Source organism: Corylus avellana, chromosome ca11 (genome assembly GCF_901000735.1).
Source record: "Corylus avellana chromosome ca11, CavTom2PMs-1.0".
NCBI classification, from domain to species: Eukaryota; Viridiplantae; Streptophyta; class Magnoliopsida; order Fagales; family Betulaceae; genus Corylus; species Corylus avellana.
Window position 1 is genome coordinate 2,380,811 of NC_081551.1, and position 12,933 is coordinate 2,393,743.

At 37.4% G+C, this 12,933-nt stretch overlaps 2 protein-coding genes across 4 annotated transcripts in view; one reads left to right on the top strand and one right to left on the bottom strand.

Annotated features, from left to right (window-relative positions):
- The first annotated feature begins 1,187 nt into the window (after window positions 1-1,187).
- On the top strand, window positions 1,188-8,673 carry LOC132166130 (transcription factor PIF1). 3 transcript variants are annotated; one of them, XM_059576900.1, is made up of 11 exons: window positions 1,188-1,277; window positions 1,380-1,499; window positions 1,598-2,411; window positions 4,007-4,105; window positions 4,198-4,263; window positions 4,464-4,529; window positions 6,307-6,693; window positions 7,370-7,448; window positions 7,778-7,850; window positions 7,940-8,061; window positions 8,229-8,673. In XM_059576900.1, the coding sequence occupies exons 2-8, from the start codon at window positions 1,411-1,413 to the stop codon at window positions 7,445-7,447; spliced, it is 1,599 nt and encodes a 532-aa protein (XP_059432883.1). In that variant the 5' UTR covers window positions 1,188-1,277; window positions 1,380-1,410; the 3' UTR covers window position 7,448; window positions 7,778-7,850; window positions 7,940-8,061; window positions 8,229-8,673. The 3 variants fall into 3 exon arrangements, with proteins under 3 accessions (XP_059432883.1, XP_059432882.1, XP_059432884.1); XM_059576899.1 differs by lacking the exon at window positions 8,229-8,673 and having other exon boundaries at window positions 7,940-8,167; XM_059576901.1 differs by lacking the exon at window positions 8,229-8,673 and having other exon boundaries at window positions 6,307-6,678; window positions 7,940-8,167.
- Window positions 8,674-9,970: 1,297 nt separating this feature from the next.
- Window positions 9,971-12,933, bottom strand: part of LOC132166780 (uncharacterized) — an 8,498-nt gene continuing 5,535 nt past the window's right edge. The window contains exons 6-8 of the mRNA XM_059577666.1: window positions 10,626-10,714; window positions 10,490-10,540; window positions 9,971-10,347 (exon numbers count right to left, since the gene is read on the bottom strand). Of these exons, the coding sequence (XP_059433649.1) occupies window positions 10,324-10,347; window positions 10,490-10,540; window positions 10,626-10,714 (164 nt within the window). The 3' untranslated portion in view covers window positions 9,971-10,323. The remainder of the gene's footprint in view (window positions 10,348-10,489; window positions 10,541-10,625; window positions 10,715-12,933) is intronic.

Sequence of the window (12,933 nt, forward strand, 5' to 3'; positions counted from 1 at the left end):
TTGGAAAAATGAATTTGAGAAAAAATGTTAAGATGTCTAGTATTATTTATTTTCTTCAGAAAAACCTAATTTTCATTTATAGGATGTTCCATCTAGTTTGAATGAGAATCTTCTGGCTCAAACTTTTAAACATAAAAATCATCCAAAACCAAATCGTCTCATTATCAATCTCTCATTGAGGGATATATATAACTTTATTGGGAAGTTCTTAAAGGCAATTCTAATCATTATTTGTAAAATAAATGTTCCATGTTTTGTAGATAATGAGTTCAGGATCTTTAGAAACAAATTTTGAGTGAATTAGTTCAAAATAAGTGTTTATGATTTTAATAACTCCACCATATATAGGATTATTTTAAGAAATTAAAAAAGATTTGATTTGCTTTTCTAAACATTTTTTAGAGTTAAAAATTATGATTTTTTTTTTTTAGTAACTTCACTTTAAACACTTAAATTACCACGGGATTGAACAAGTCCTCAAACTTCAAAACGTCTTAATTTGAACATTTAAACTTTTAATTGCAGTCAATTTGATATTTTTAGGTATTGTCGTTAAAAGTTAACCGTTAAATCTGACAGATGGGTTTAAATTGACTGTAATTAAAAGTTTAAGAGTTAAAATTAAGAGGTTTTGAAGGTTGGAGGCTTGAAACTTAAGAGTCTAAAGTGAAGTTACTTTTTTTTTTACTTTTTACTTTTTACTTTTTACCATGGGTAGAATATCTAGGTGCGGGCCCCAACAAGAAGACGAGTCCTGGTCACCAATGGGGGTGGCAGATGCAACACTCTTATCACTAATGGGGCAGGCGATGAGCGGCCGAGATGGAATAAGGCCAAAATTTCCCAGCATTTTCGGGTTAAAATGAAGCCATTAAATGTGTTATTACGCCCAAAAAGCAAAAAAAATGTGGCTCGGGAAAGCAAGTACATTGCCTTGCCTACAAACAGTCAAAAATCCATTTCGTCTCCTTCCTTTCATATTATTCGGTGAGAGACAGAGAGAGACAGAGAGACCTTATCTTTGTACTGCTGCAAGCAAGAGGTGAAGAGAGAGCACAAAAGGCAAGTGCAAGAAAGATGATGATGATGCTCACATACAGCCAACAGAATATCTTCTGAACTTTTTTTTTTTTTCCTCCATTTCCCACCTTCCTCCCCTTGCACGGATACCCGTGAATAAAGAGAATCGCAGAGCTTTCCACTTGAACAGAGCAAACACACCGAGCGGTCTTTGGCGGCTATGTCCTTCACACCATAACCAATTCCAAGTTTTCACAGTGAGTGGGTGATAAGCTTTTGTTTAATTTACTTTTTGCTCCTCCAATCGCTGTGTTTTTCTTTTTGATTTTTTGAATTTTTTGAATTTTTTTGGGTTTTAGATTTTGGAGCTGTAGTTTCAGTTATTATAAAATGTATCACTGCGTGCCGGATTTCGAAATGGACGACGATTACTCAATCCCCTCATCGAATGGCGTTGCTCGCCCAAGAAAATCGTCTTTGTGAGTTTTTTGTTATTGTTTGATTTCAATTTTTTTTTGTTTTTTTTCAAAATTTTGAGGGATTGGAGTATGGTTTTTGACGGAGAGTGAGAACGCAGGCCTGAGGACGAGATCATGGAGCTGCTATGGCAGAACGGTCAGGTGGTGATGCACAGCCAGAACCAGAGGTCGACGAGAAGATCTCCGCCGTCCAAATACGACGACGCCGTGATCCCCGCCGAGCAATCGGCGGCCAGGGAGATCCGATCGGAGCAAGAACCGGCCGCTCACAACCAGAACTCCCAGCTGTTCATGCAAGAAGACGAAATGGCTTCCTGGCTTCACTACCCTCTCGTGGACGACGACCCTGCCTTGGACCACAATTTCTGCGCCGACCTTCTCTATCCGAGTAACAATCTCGGCAATTGTACTAACCCTACACTCCGTACCAACGGTGTTACGGAGCTCCATCAGGCCGTGACGTCGGAGGTTTGGACTTCTCTGCCGCCGATACCGCCGGCGAGGAGGACGGAGCTGGCGGAGTCGAAGGCGCAGAACTTCGTGCACTTCTCGAGGCACAAGGCGAAGGTTGCCGGAGGAGAAGGGCTCGATCAAAACGCGCCGTCGAGCTCGAGGAGCGCGGCGGTGGTGAGGGAATCGACAGTGGTGGACTCGAGCGATACGCCGGCGGTGGGGCACAAGTTGCACGTCGGCGATCGAGGCTGCGCGGCCACAAAAGGCGACGCGTCGGCGGGCACGTCGTCTGCCGGAGGTGGCGGTGTAAGTGGTGTGAAGGAGATGTCGACGTGTGAGGTGACCGTGTCGTCATCACCCGGCTGCTCCAGCGCCAGCGCCGAGCCGGCTCTGAAGCCGCAGGCTGAGGATCGCAAGCGCAAAGGACGAGAAGCCAACGACACCGAGTGCCACAGCGAGGTCAGTTTAGCCACCTCTCTCTCTCTCTCTCTCTCTCGCTTTCTGTGTACCTGTGTGGTGGTCTCGGTTATCGTGCGCAGGTGGGGTGACGTGGATTAACGTTAGCACCCCATCCCCGGGATACCTTTTGGTTTGGGTGTTTGGCCGTTTACGGGGTGTTGTTTCGCTTTCCGTTTCTATCGTACACGTGGCAGGGACGGGCTACGTGGGGTGCCGCCACGTATGTGATGAGCAGAGGAGATTTTCTTTTTCTTTTCTGTGACAGAATTTTAATGAAGGACGATTGGTGGGTGATGTAGGCTGGAGTGGCTGCAGTGTGGTTTATCGAAATTAAAATGATTATTTTGGCGTTGACGGCGCGTATCTCGGGACTGCTTTCCTGTCCGGTTGCCTGCTTTGTCATTTCCAAATTTTCGTCGTTGAGAGTCATTTATTAAGACTAAGATTAAATGCTTTCGAGATATTTCGGCGGCAGCAGATCTATCCGCTTGTCGGGCATTTACTACGCCACATGTTACAAGCTCAGGTCGTTATACACATTTTCTTTGTGGGAAAATATTTGGAAACTACATATTTTATTATAATTTTTAAATTTTTTAGCTAACTAAATTGATAAGTTAAGATTTTTTATTTATTTAATTATTTTACATATTATGAACTAATCAAGATAGTTTGCAACGGAATTGGAGTCTCTCACAAGTGGAGGATGGAAATAATTTTATGTGGCCTATTATGAATAATGTGGCTATTAAAATCACAATTGAATTTGTGATTGATCATTATTGAATTTTGATCAAATTGTAATTTTACTAGCCACATTATTTTTAGTAGAAAACAAGTAGGCCACTTAAAATTACTCGGAAGATGGGATATCACTCTTGGATACGGATATAATTTTAAATCGTTAAATAATCATTTATCCTAAAAGTTTAAACTTAATAGTTAATACTTTGGGTAGCACTAAGAAATTGAAGAAAAAATAAAAAATAAAAAAGAAAAAGAAAAAAGAAGAAGAAGTAGTGGGTGGCTACATGTAGAGATTATAATTCCAGTTTGTGAATGGAAGTGAGTCTACGTTTGCCAAATTCATGGTCCAGTTTGGAGCATTGCTTGCTGTTATTTTTTTCTTTTTTCTTTTGTTTTTTCATTTTCCGATATTTTTCCACCACACTATCTTTACTTGGGTTGAATTTTAGGATAGAACCCTTACAGTTACAGTAAGGTATTAAATAGTAGCGTAGGTATGGTGGGAAAGCTGAACAATATGGGAGCCAAAGGAAAGCCTTTACTATGCAATCAAGTGCACTACCAATTTAGTGCTGCTAGTTTCAAGAGAATTTAAATGCGCTGCTGCATAAAGAGTTATTTTATAAGGGGTGTCAGTGAAATTAAATGGTCATATGTGAGGATACGTTGTTTATTTTTATGTTCATTATGTTGCGGTTTGTGTTGTTGGGTTAAAGAACTCTGCAGCTTCTTTTTCCTGTTTATTTATTTATTTATTTTATGTTAAATAATCGTTTGCCACTTTTTAATACTATTTATTCATCCTGTATGACTATATAATCTTATTGTTTTCTTTCTTATTGTAAAAGGATGTTGAATTTGAATCCGTGGATACAAAGAAACACGCTCGTGGATCAACAACTACGAAGAGATCCCGTGCTGCAGAGGTCCACAATCTTTCAGAGAGGGTTAGTTTACTATTATAGTAGAAATTTTGACAAACTCTCTATTTCATGTGTTTATCTTCTTTCAAATGGTGATGTATTGCATTTATGTGCAGAGACGTCGAGATAGGATAAATGAGAAGATGAGGGCATTGCAAGAACTCATTCCCCGATGCAACAAGGTTGTATATGATTTATTTTTTAAGTTTGTTTTTTTTCCCAGCTATAGAGAGACCACAGTTTTTTATTTATTTATTTATTATTTATTATTATTATTATTATTATTTTTATTTTTTATTTTTTATTTTTTATTTTTAATATAGATGATTGTTTGCATATGGTATTGACTTGTGTAATATTTGTTTTTTTTTCTAAATTTCAGTCAGACAAAGCTTCAATGTTAGATGAGGCGATTGAGTACTTGAAATCACTTCAGTTGCAAGTACATGTATGTCATTCTTATCTTTTTTCTCAGATATAAATGCTTCCTTAGATGGTATTACTACCTGATCATACTTTTATATGTGAACGGGTTGAAGTACATTTCCTGTTATTGAGGATATAACTCCATTCCTAAAGAAAATTGTTGTTTCACTTAATTGTAGGCGTCATGCTTATTCTAGAAGTTTTATGGACAAAACAAGAGTGATAATCCTGTTAGTACAGCCATATAGTGGTACAATATGCCTGCATCATTATCTTTTTCTTTGATATACAAATAAAGCATTAAAAGAACCAAAAAGATGAGGCTTAAATGTGCGACCTCCTCCTTCCTTCTCTATGGTAACATGAATCATAAGGTTGCATTGTGATCCTTTGTATATTATCTTCCAATAAAAGAACAGAGGGAAGCAGGCATAGCGATGTGAACTTTGTTTATTTTCTGAAATTATTTGGTCTTTGTATTCTAGGAATGCCAAGATATTGCCACTTAAAGACAACTTAGGCTTGAATTTTCCCCAGAAAGGTTGAATTTATTTGAAAGCATCATTAAACCCCTGATTTGAGTTGGTTTTGTTGACATGCTATTACTTGGAAATTATAGATGATTTGTAAATAATACCTTAAGCTCTAATGAACTCTATTGGTGTCACAATGACGTGTTTATAATGTACTTGAAAACATTTACTCTTTTTTAATCTTGCCGTAAGCCTGTGAACCCAACCTGATCTTGTACTACTGTACACCACCCAAATTACCTGGGACACCACCACTTATCTGAAGACGACACATTGTAAATTTAGAACTAAAGAATTCCGAACATTAACCCTTGCTACCAACAGAGCTATATCTCGATTTTGATAGTTGCATCTTCCAAACTCCTTTAACCGGACAATGAACATATGCTGCTTTTCAGTTTCAACCATTGACTCTAAATGCACTAGAAAATGTTTAGCAACTAGATTGCAATAAAAAAGTGAAAAGAGATGATTTTTGAATTAGGTGTCATTCAAACACTAGAGCTAGCATGAGTCTTTGATCATTCCTTAAATTTGGATACTTTCTAACATTAAACCTGAGCCTCCCACTCGGAATTCCTTCTGAAGTAAGTTTATGGAGGTACACGTGTTGCTCCAATAGTTTTGACAATTCATGCTTCTGATCCTGGAAAATTGAGCCATTTACCCAAGGAGAAAAGTTCCTAATGCTAGACAGACCATTTAAATTACTACATTCTGGAAGGAAACATGTTGCTCCACTAGTACTTGATAATTCATTTCAGATCCTAGAATTTTATGTTTTGCTTAAGGATTTCATTTTTGTTTTAAACAACAGTTCATTTAAATTACTCTTTTGTGGAGGTTGGTGTGTTACTCCACTAGTTTTTACAAATTATCTTGTTCTACATTCATGAAAGTTGAGTCCTTGACTGGGAATTAATCTTCCATACACCAAAAAGTTCCCAACTCTCTCTTTCCATTCACACTGGAATCAGCCTGAGCCAAGCTGATTTAGTGAAATACCATAAACATGTCTGAGAAGTAATCCAAAGCTGACTTGAATTTTTAGTTTTTTTTTTTTCCCAGCCTGAAGCATGGTCCATGTAGTTTCAAGAGCATGCATGTGTAAAATGATTTGGTTCATTCTGTGTATTGTGTACAAGTTTGTTGTGTACAGTATTTCAATACTTTAATTATTGTTCATGAGTTATATATCCTCACAAGGAAAATTGTGGACTCATACGTTATTTATAACGAAGATTAGGTTGTCAACAATTTCTGCAGATGATGTCCATGGGATGTGGCATGGTCCCCATGATGTTTCCTGGTGTCCAGCAGTATATGCCAACAATGGGGATGGGAATTGGGATGGGCATGGGCATGGAAATGGGCATCAATCGGCCTATGATGCCATTTCCCAATCTGTTAGCTGGTTCATCATTGCCAACCCCCTCTGCAGCAGCTCATCTGGGACCACGATTTCCATTGCCTGCTTTTCATATGTTACCAGTTCCAGCACCTGATCCTTCCAGAATGCAAGCAGCCAACCAGCCAGAACAGATGCTAAACTCACTTGGCGCACAACTTCCAAGCCAGCCACGGTTCCCAAATTTTGTTGATCCTTATCAACAGTATGTTGCTGCCCACCAGATGCAGGTACCACTACCGCAGGTATTTTTAGCCTCATAATTGTGCCTCTCAATTAATGTTTGGATGTGTCTCTGACACTTTTTTGACACCTTTTTATAATATTCAAGGGAAATTATATCACAAACTCTTCATGCTTGTGTGTTTTGACATTAAGTCCAGTTTTCAATTTGATGAAATTAAGATCCCTACTATGAATATTTGTAAATTAAGACCTTCGTTAAGATTTTGTGTCAAATGGATAACATAAGTGACATAAAAATACAATTATAGGCCCCTCATATAAAAATAATAATAATAATAATAATCAGGCAGCATGGGGGATTCATGTTATTTGCAAAACACTATCAGTTCACACAAATGGTTGCTACAAACCAAAAAAAAAAAAAAAAATTGAAAGATTGCTTCACTGCATTCTTGTCATGCGTCAGCTAAACTTTTGAATTGGAAAATATTTGGTTACAGTATTGTTAAAAGCAGTCTATCCGTCGTATGTGACCATACCTTGTTATACATAAAATATCTGATCACTATCTTGTTAAGAGCAATTTGTCATTCAGGCTTTGAGTTACCCTTGCATTTTCTTTTTGATTGATATTGTTTCTTATTACCAAAAAATAGTAGCAATTGTCAAATTCATTTGTAGATTACCACATGATTGGAGCTTATTGGGCATGCCCTGTCCATTTCGTTTTTGCAGAATGAAGCACTAGGCCAGCCAAGTAGTAGCAAGCCACGCACCAATAAGGGACCTGAAAATCTAGGCAATCACCAATGAGGTAGGCTGGTTAGATAAAAGATTTGATGATTATCTAATTAAGGAAAACCAAAAAAGTGAAAGTACAGAGCTCTTTGTCAGCATTGAGGAGCACACACTACTATCTATTCGTGATCCTCATGCCTTCACTTTTAAGAAACACAGTTTAGGCTCTCTTGACAATTTAGGCTCCTCTCCAGCTTTGGGATATATTCTTTTTTTTTAAAAAAAAAGAAAATAAAATAAAAAATAAATAAAAAATTGTTGAGCTATATTAGTCACAAGCTATGATTCAAGTTGCTTGTCATGGTTGATTTCAATACTCAATGGATATGATATGTCAATTGCTAGGATTCCTGGCCGGCTAAGGATGCACAGGTTTTGGCAATCTATTCTGCAGTTTGTGCCAGCTACTCTCTGAATGGTAATGCCTTGTGATTTCCCAATCTAAATGAGGATTGCATGAATATAGAGCATGTGATTTCCAAATGCTGTGATCTTTGTGCATTACAGGTTTCAGTCTTGATCCAAAGGATTGCAGGACTCTTGCCTGTTAAGTTTTGTAGTATGCGAGAATGACACATTTTTGAGAGAAGCTTTCCGCGACGACTGGTACATTATAAAGCGACTAACATGTAAATTATTGACACCCCCGTGTAAAATAGAGTTCTTTTTTCCTGCATCAGTTTTGTAGCCCTCCCTCTTTTCTTATATTATTATTATTATTATTATTATTTGAAACATGGAAAGATGCTTAAAGGTAGAATTTAGTTGATAACAAAGTCATGTGGCATTGGTCCAGGAGCAAGGATTCTCATAGATGGATCTGGTCTGGTTTGTCATAGTCTGCCTTCCAACTTGCAAATGTTGGAAACACTGAAAAAGTGAAGGAAAGAGAAAAAGGTGTCTCCACAACTATTCCCTGGACCATGGTGTTGCTATTTTGTTCTTGCTTTTGATTCGTGTTGTCTTTCATTGATTATAATGGACAAAGTTTTCTTTCATGTTGGACCGGAGAAATTCCTTCCAATCCATTATATCTGTTCAAAATACATGTGAGAATTACGTGTATTTTAAACACATATTTCTGGGTCGAAGGAAATTCTTCTACCCTAATTTTAAAGGAAAACTTTGTTTGGATAATATTTATTGGTTCAAACCCATTGAAGCATTGAGTCGGAATTGGCATAAATAGCATATACTATTTTGGCTATTCCATTATCCAATCAAAAAACTATATAAAAAAAAAAAAAAAAATTCCCATTATCCATAAGCCTATGTGGATCCAATGTTTAAATATGAAAACTGGAACAAGAACATTCGCTTTTATGGACGCGACTGGTCCATGCCGTGAAGAGAACAAAATACTAGAAAGTTGAAGGCATGCATTGTCTCCATGTCATTCAAGTATGGGTTGGGCTTGGATTCAACAAAAAACAGAAGCAAATTCCACTCAAATTTGGCTCTTTCGTTAGATACAAGGCATCTCATTCTGAAAGGAGATTCTCCCTTATTATTATATTGGCAAATCAATAGGCCAAATCTCATCTTTGATTGGCAAATAGACCCAATTATCACACACAGAATTCTTCTTAACCTTGCTTGAATTCTAGTTTGGGAAGCAGAGAAAGTCTCAAAGACAAGCCAACCAGAGAGCTCATCTAGTTGCATATTGGGCTGCGGCTCATAATTTTTATAGATGCTACCCTGCAGCTTTCCTTTGTATTCTTTTCTTTCTTCTTCTTGTTTGTACCTCTTTCCCCTCATTTCTGTATTGCTCAGAAAAAAAAAAATAAATAAATAAATAAATAAACAGTGAGGTGAAAAAATACTTTACAGATTCTTGTGTTTTCACCCTTTATCAAATTTTCAATTTAAGGTTTAAAACTGATCAAATCACTTTTTAAGGCATCCACTCTTATCAAGTCACTCCATATGGAAAGCAATGATATGTAGGCAAATGGCACGTTAGATCCAATCACATTTTGATATGTGTACATGTTTTTGAGGCAGCACAATACCAAATAATTCCGTCAAAGTATTTTTAGAAGAAAAATGCTAAACATTCTTCCACTCACACACTTTCAAGTGCATACTCCCTGACATGACAAATAAAATCATTATTAGATTTTAGATCTAATGGTAATTTATCTGTCATGTTAAAAAATATGCATTTGAGTGTAGCATTTTCTTTTTTAAAAAATGCCACATCAAGAAAAAAAAAAAAAAAAAAAGCAACAAAGAAACAAATAAAAACAAAATGGGGTGGTCAAGCCACCCCCACCTTGGCCTTTAAGAGTAGCCAAATCATCACAAAGGTCATGGGGGTGGCTCAACCAACCCTCTGGACACATGGGTGGTTCCTCCTCTCCCTCCTACCAACCTGCATACATTAAAAGAGTTATTTGATGCATTTTAAACCCTAGCATATTTTCCCTTTCACCCTTTTGCCGGGGGTTTGTGTTTTATCAAAAAACCCTAAGATCCATATCCCCTAAATCAGCGTGTTTTGAAAATGTTGGATGATGGAAATGCATTTTGGTATATCTCTCAACCAAATGTATTATATGACCTGAGCACGACTCTTATATCTCAGTTTTTCAATTGACTACCTAAATTTCTATGATTAGCAATGCTGCAGGCTGCAGCCATTACAGATAACCCCACAAACAATTTAAACAGGCTCAAAATTGAAGGGCAATCAAAATATGTATCACATCAAAAAGAACTCCCGGCGACAAACTTGTGCGAAGTGGGAGATGCAAGATGAGAGCTGCCAGCCAGATTGAAAGAGCTCTCTTGAAGTCGAAGTTGATTTAAAAACTGCTGCTTCTGTGGGAATCTTGAAGTTCCTGAACCAAATGTCGTCTTCTTCCTCGAGCTACCACTGGTTGCAGTTACGGCTTGATATTAGATAGAATCTGAGAACAGTCAAAAGCAAGTAACGCTTAATGCCCTGGCAAATTCAGATATCCTGATGACAATTGCATGGAAACCCTAGTCTCATGAATGCTTGTGGATTTTATAAGTAGAGTACACTTGAGTAGCAACAGATGGCAGTACCTTGTCAGTGAATATGCGAAACACCTCCATTCCCATAGCTTTTTCAAGTTCCTAATCAAGTAACAATAGATTTTAGCCGACGCTGTATTACGTGCTTGCTCAAGTAACAATTTAATTTGATGATTGAACTGCTTACATTTTGTGCATCTGGGGAACTATTAATATTGCAGATGATTTTCTGCAGGTTTTCATCCTCCAAAGCATCACAAATTTCGCTGGAAGAAGCTGCATGAGGAAATGCAATGAACTTACATCTAGTGGGAATTGTCTTACCAGACATGATTTCAAAAGTGGGGTTTGAAAGCAGGATCTCACCCTCCACCCCTATTCTTATGGAAGAAGGAAAAGTAATTTGAACCAGAGCTTACTCGCACAGAATAATTTTTTTTTTTTTTTTTTTTTTTTTTGGTAAGAGCACATAATAAAATTTTAAGCTGGATCACATTCAACAATATGTCAATATACCATGTGGCAGGATTTTCTGGGGTCATATGACTAAGGACACTTTTCTTTCAACTCAATCTATTAAATTGACATGTGCTCAAAATGCACATGATTCTCGCGTGCAATTTGAGCACATGTCAGTTTAATAGACTAAGTTGGAGAAAGTTCCTCCAACCTCCTTATGACTAATTGTAGCCGCCCGATTAGTTGATACAGCAAAAGCACCATGACAAAAAATGAATAACAACAATCAAAACACATGCCAGTGATGCACACCACATTAAGCTGATGAGAACAAAAACTAGAAACAGACATGCTAACAAGATGTATACTGACTGAAACTAGAATAGCATAAACAGGCCAAAGTTTTACAACTATGAAAGAGACACCATGAAATACCAATAAAGAGAGCACCCTCTAGAGGTGATTGGATTTCAAAAGATTTACAGGGGAAGTGTGGGAATAATGGGGGAGAGGAATGAGACAGATATATCGATGACTGCAAAACATCACCACATTTAAAATGCATGATCCTAAGAAACCATTGAAGCTTCACCACTGAGTAGCTTATTGTCATGCCAAAGTTTTGCATGTAGAAAGACCCTATAGATATTTCAGGCCAGGTTTGGAGTAGCCTATCTAACTCTCCTGATTCACCTTTATAATTATTAATTCATTCTCAGTTGCTTTTTGCCCCCCACAGTTTTTCACCTTGCCAAATTTGATCCAAAGAAGCGTGTTGTATCGCTTCATATTGTTGATTTACTGCTAACTGCCCATGTCAGTCTCTTCACATTTGTATGTGCTGTATCTTATACTTTTTACGAATTTGGCGTTTAGTTTGCATGGTCACGGTGGTATAAAGGTCAAAAATCTAGAAAAAGGTCATAGGGGATGACAACGGCATCACAAAGAAAAAGGCAATACATGGGCAAAGGACAGCTATGCTCTCCAGATAAAAACAGCTAGAACACAAACAAATGTTTACCACTAAAACATAGGTGCTTGATACGGTAACTTAGATTTTTATTTTTTTATTTTTACAAAACACAATTTATCGAAAAAAAAAGGGGAAAAACACAAAGAAAGAGGAGAACTACAGTACACAGGAAATAATGCAAACGGTTGCTCTAAAAGTTACAATATAATGTTTAAGAGATCCAAAAATTCTAAGAAAGAGGAAGATGTGATACCATCTATAGCGACCATCCAATCACAAGAAGACTTAACAGACATAAACTTAAAAATGTTTTGAGATAACGCAATAACATCAAAAGTCTGGCTATTCACAGCACTCTAAATTGTCCAATAAGAAAAAGAGGAACAGTCATCCATGATCGTACTAATTCTAAGCTGATCAAATGTGCATTTTCAACACAGTATTAAAAAATCTGTCTTAGTTATTACCCACTGAACCCCAAAGAGAGAACAGCAGTGGCAAAAAATATCTCTTGCAACAAATAATTGTCAACAATCTTGACACTAACTTTATACAGAACACCAATCCACAAGTGTTGTATGGCAGTCTTAGTAGGTGCCCTAGTAAAGCAAATACTGAACACAATGCCTAAGTAACCCACGTAATAGAACATCATAAGAATGCAGACATCAGGCACAACATTCATCGCTAACCTCTAGCAAGACCTATTCTCTCCTTCATAGGTGCCATAGACCCGCCCTATGCAACAACCTAAGAAAGTGGGCATCAAAATAATATTCCTCATTAACCTCCAGAAAGTCTTAGTAAGTGCCCTAGTAAAGCAAATACTGAACACAATGCCCAAGTAACCCAAGTAAAAAACATCATAAGAATGCAGACATCCGACACAACATTCATCGCTAACCTCTAGCAAGTTCTATTCTCTCCTTCATAGGTGCCATAGACCTGCCCAATGCAACATCATAAGAAAGTGGGCATCAAAATGCTATTCCTCGTTAACCTCCAGCAAATGTTATCCTCTCCTTCACTATATCCTGATCTGAATAGAAATAAATCAAAA

Excerpts from the sequence above, each read along its gene's own strand:
- LOC132166130 (XM_059576900.1), top strand. The coding sequence starts at position 1,411 with ATGTATCACTGCGTGCCGGATTTCGAAATGGACGACGATTACTCAATC. Across the intron at positions 4,264-4,463 it reads TCATTCCCCGATGCAACAAG|TCAGACAAAGCTTCAATGTT; the intron begins GTTGTATATGAT and ends TCTAAATTTCAG. Across the intron at positions 4,530-6,306 it reads CACTTCAGTTGCAAGTACAT|ATGATGTCCATGGGATGTGG; the intron begins GTATGTCATTCT and ends CAATTTCTGCAG.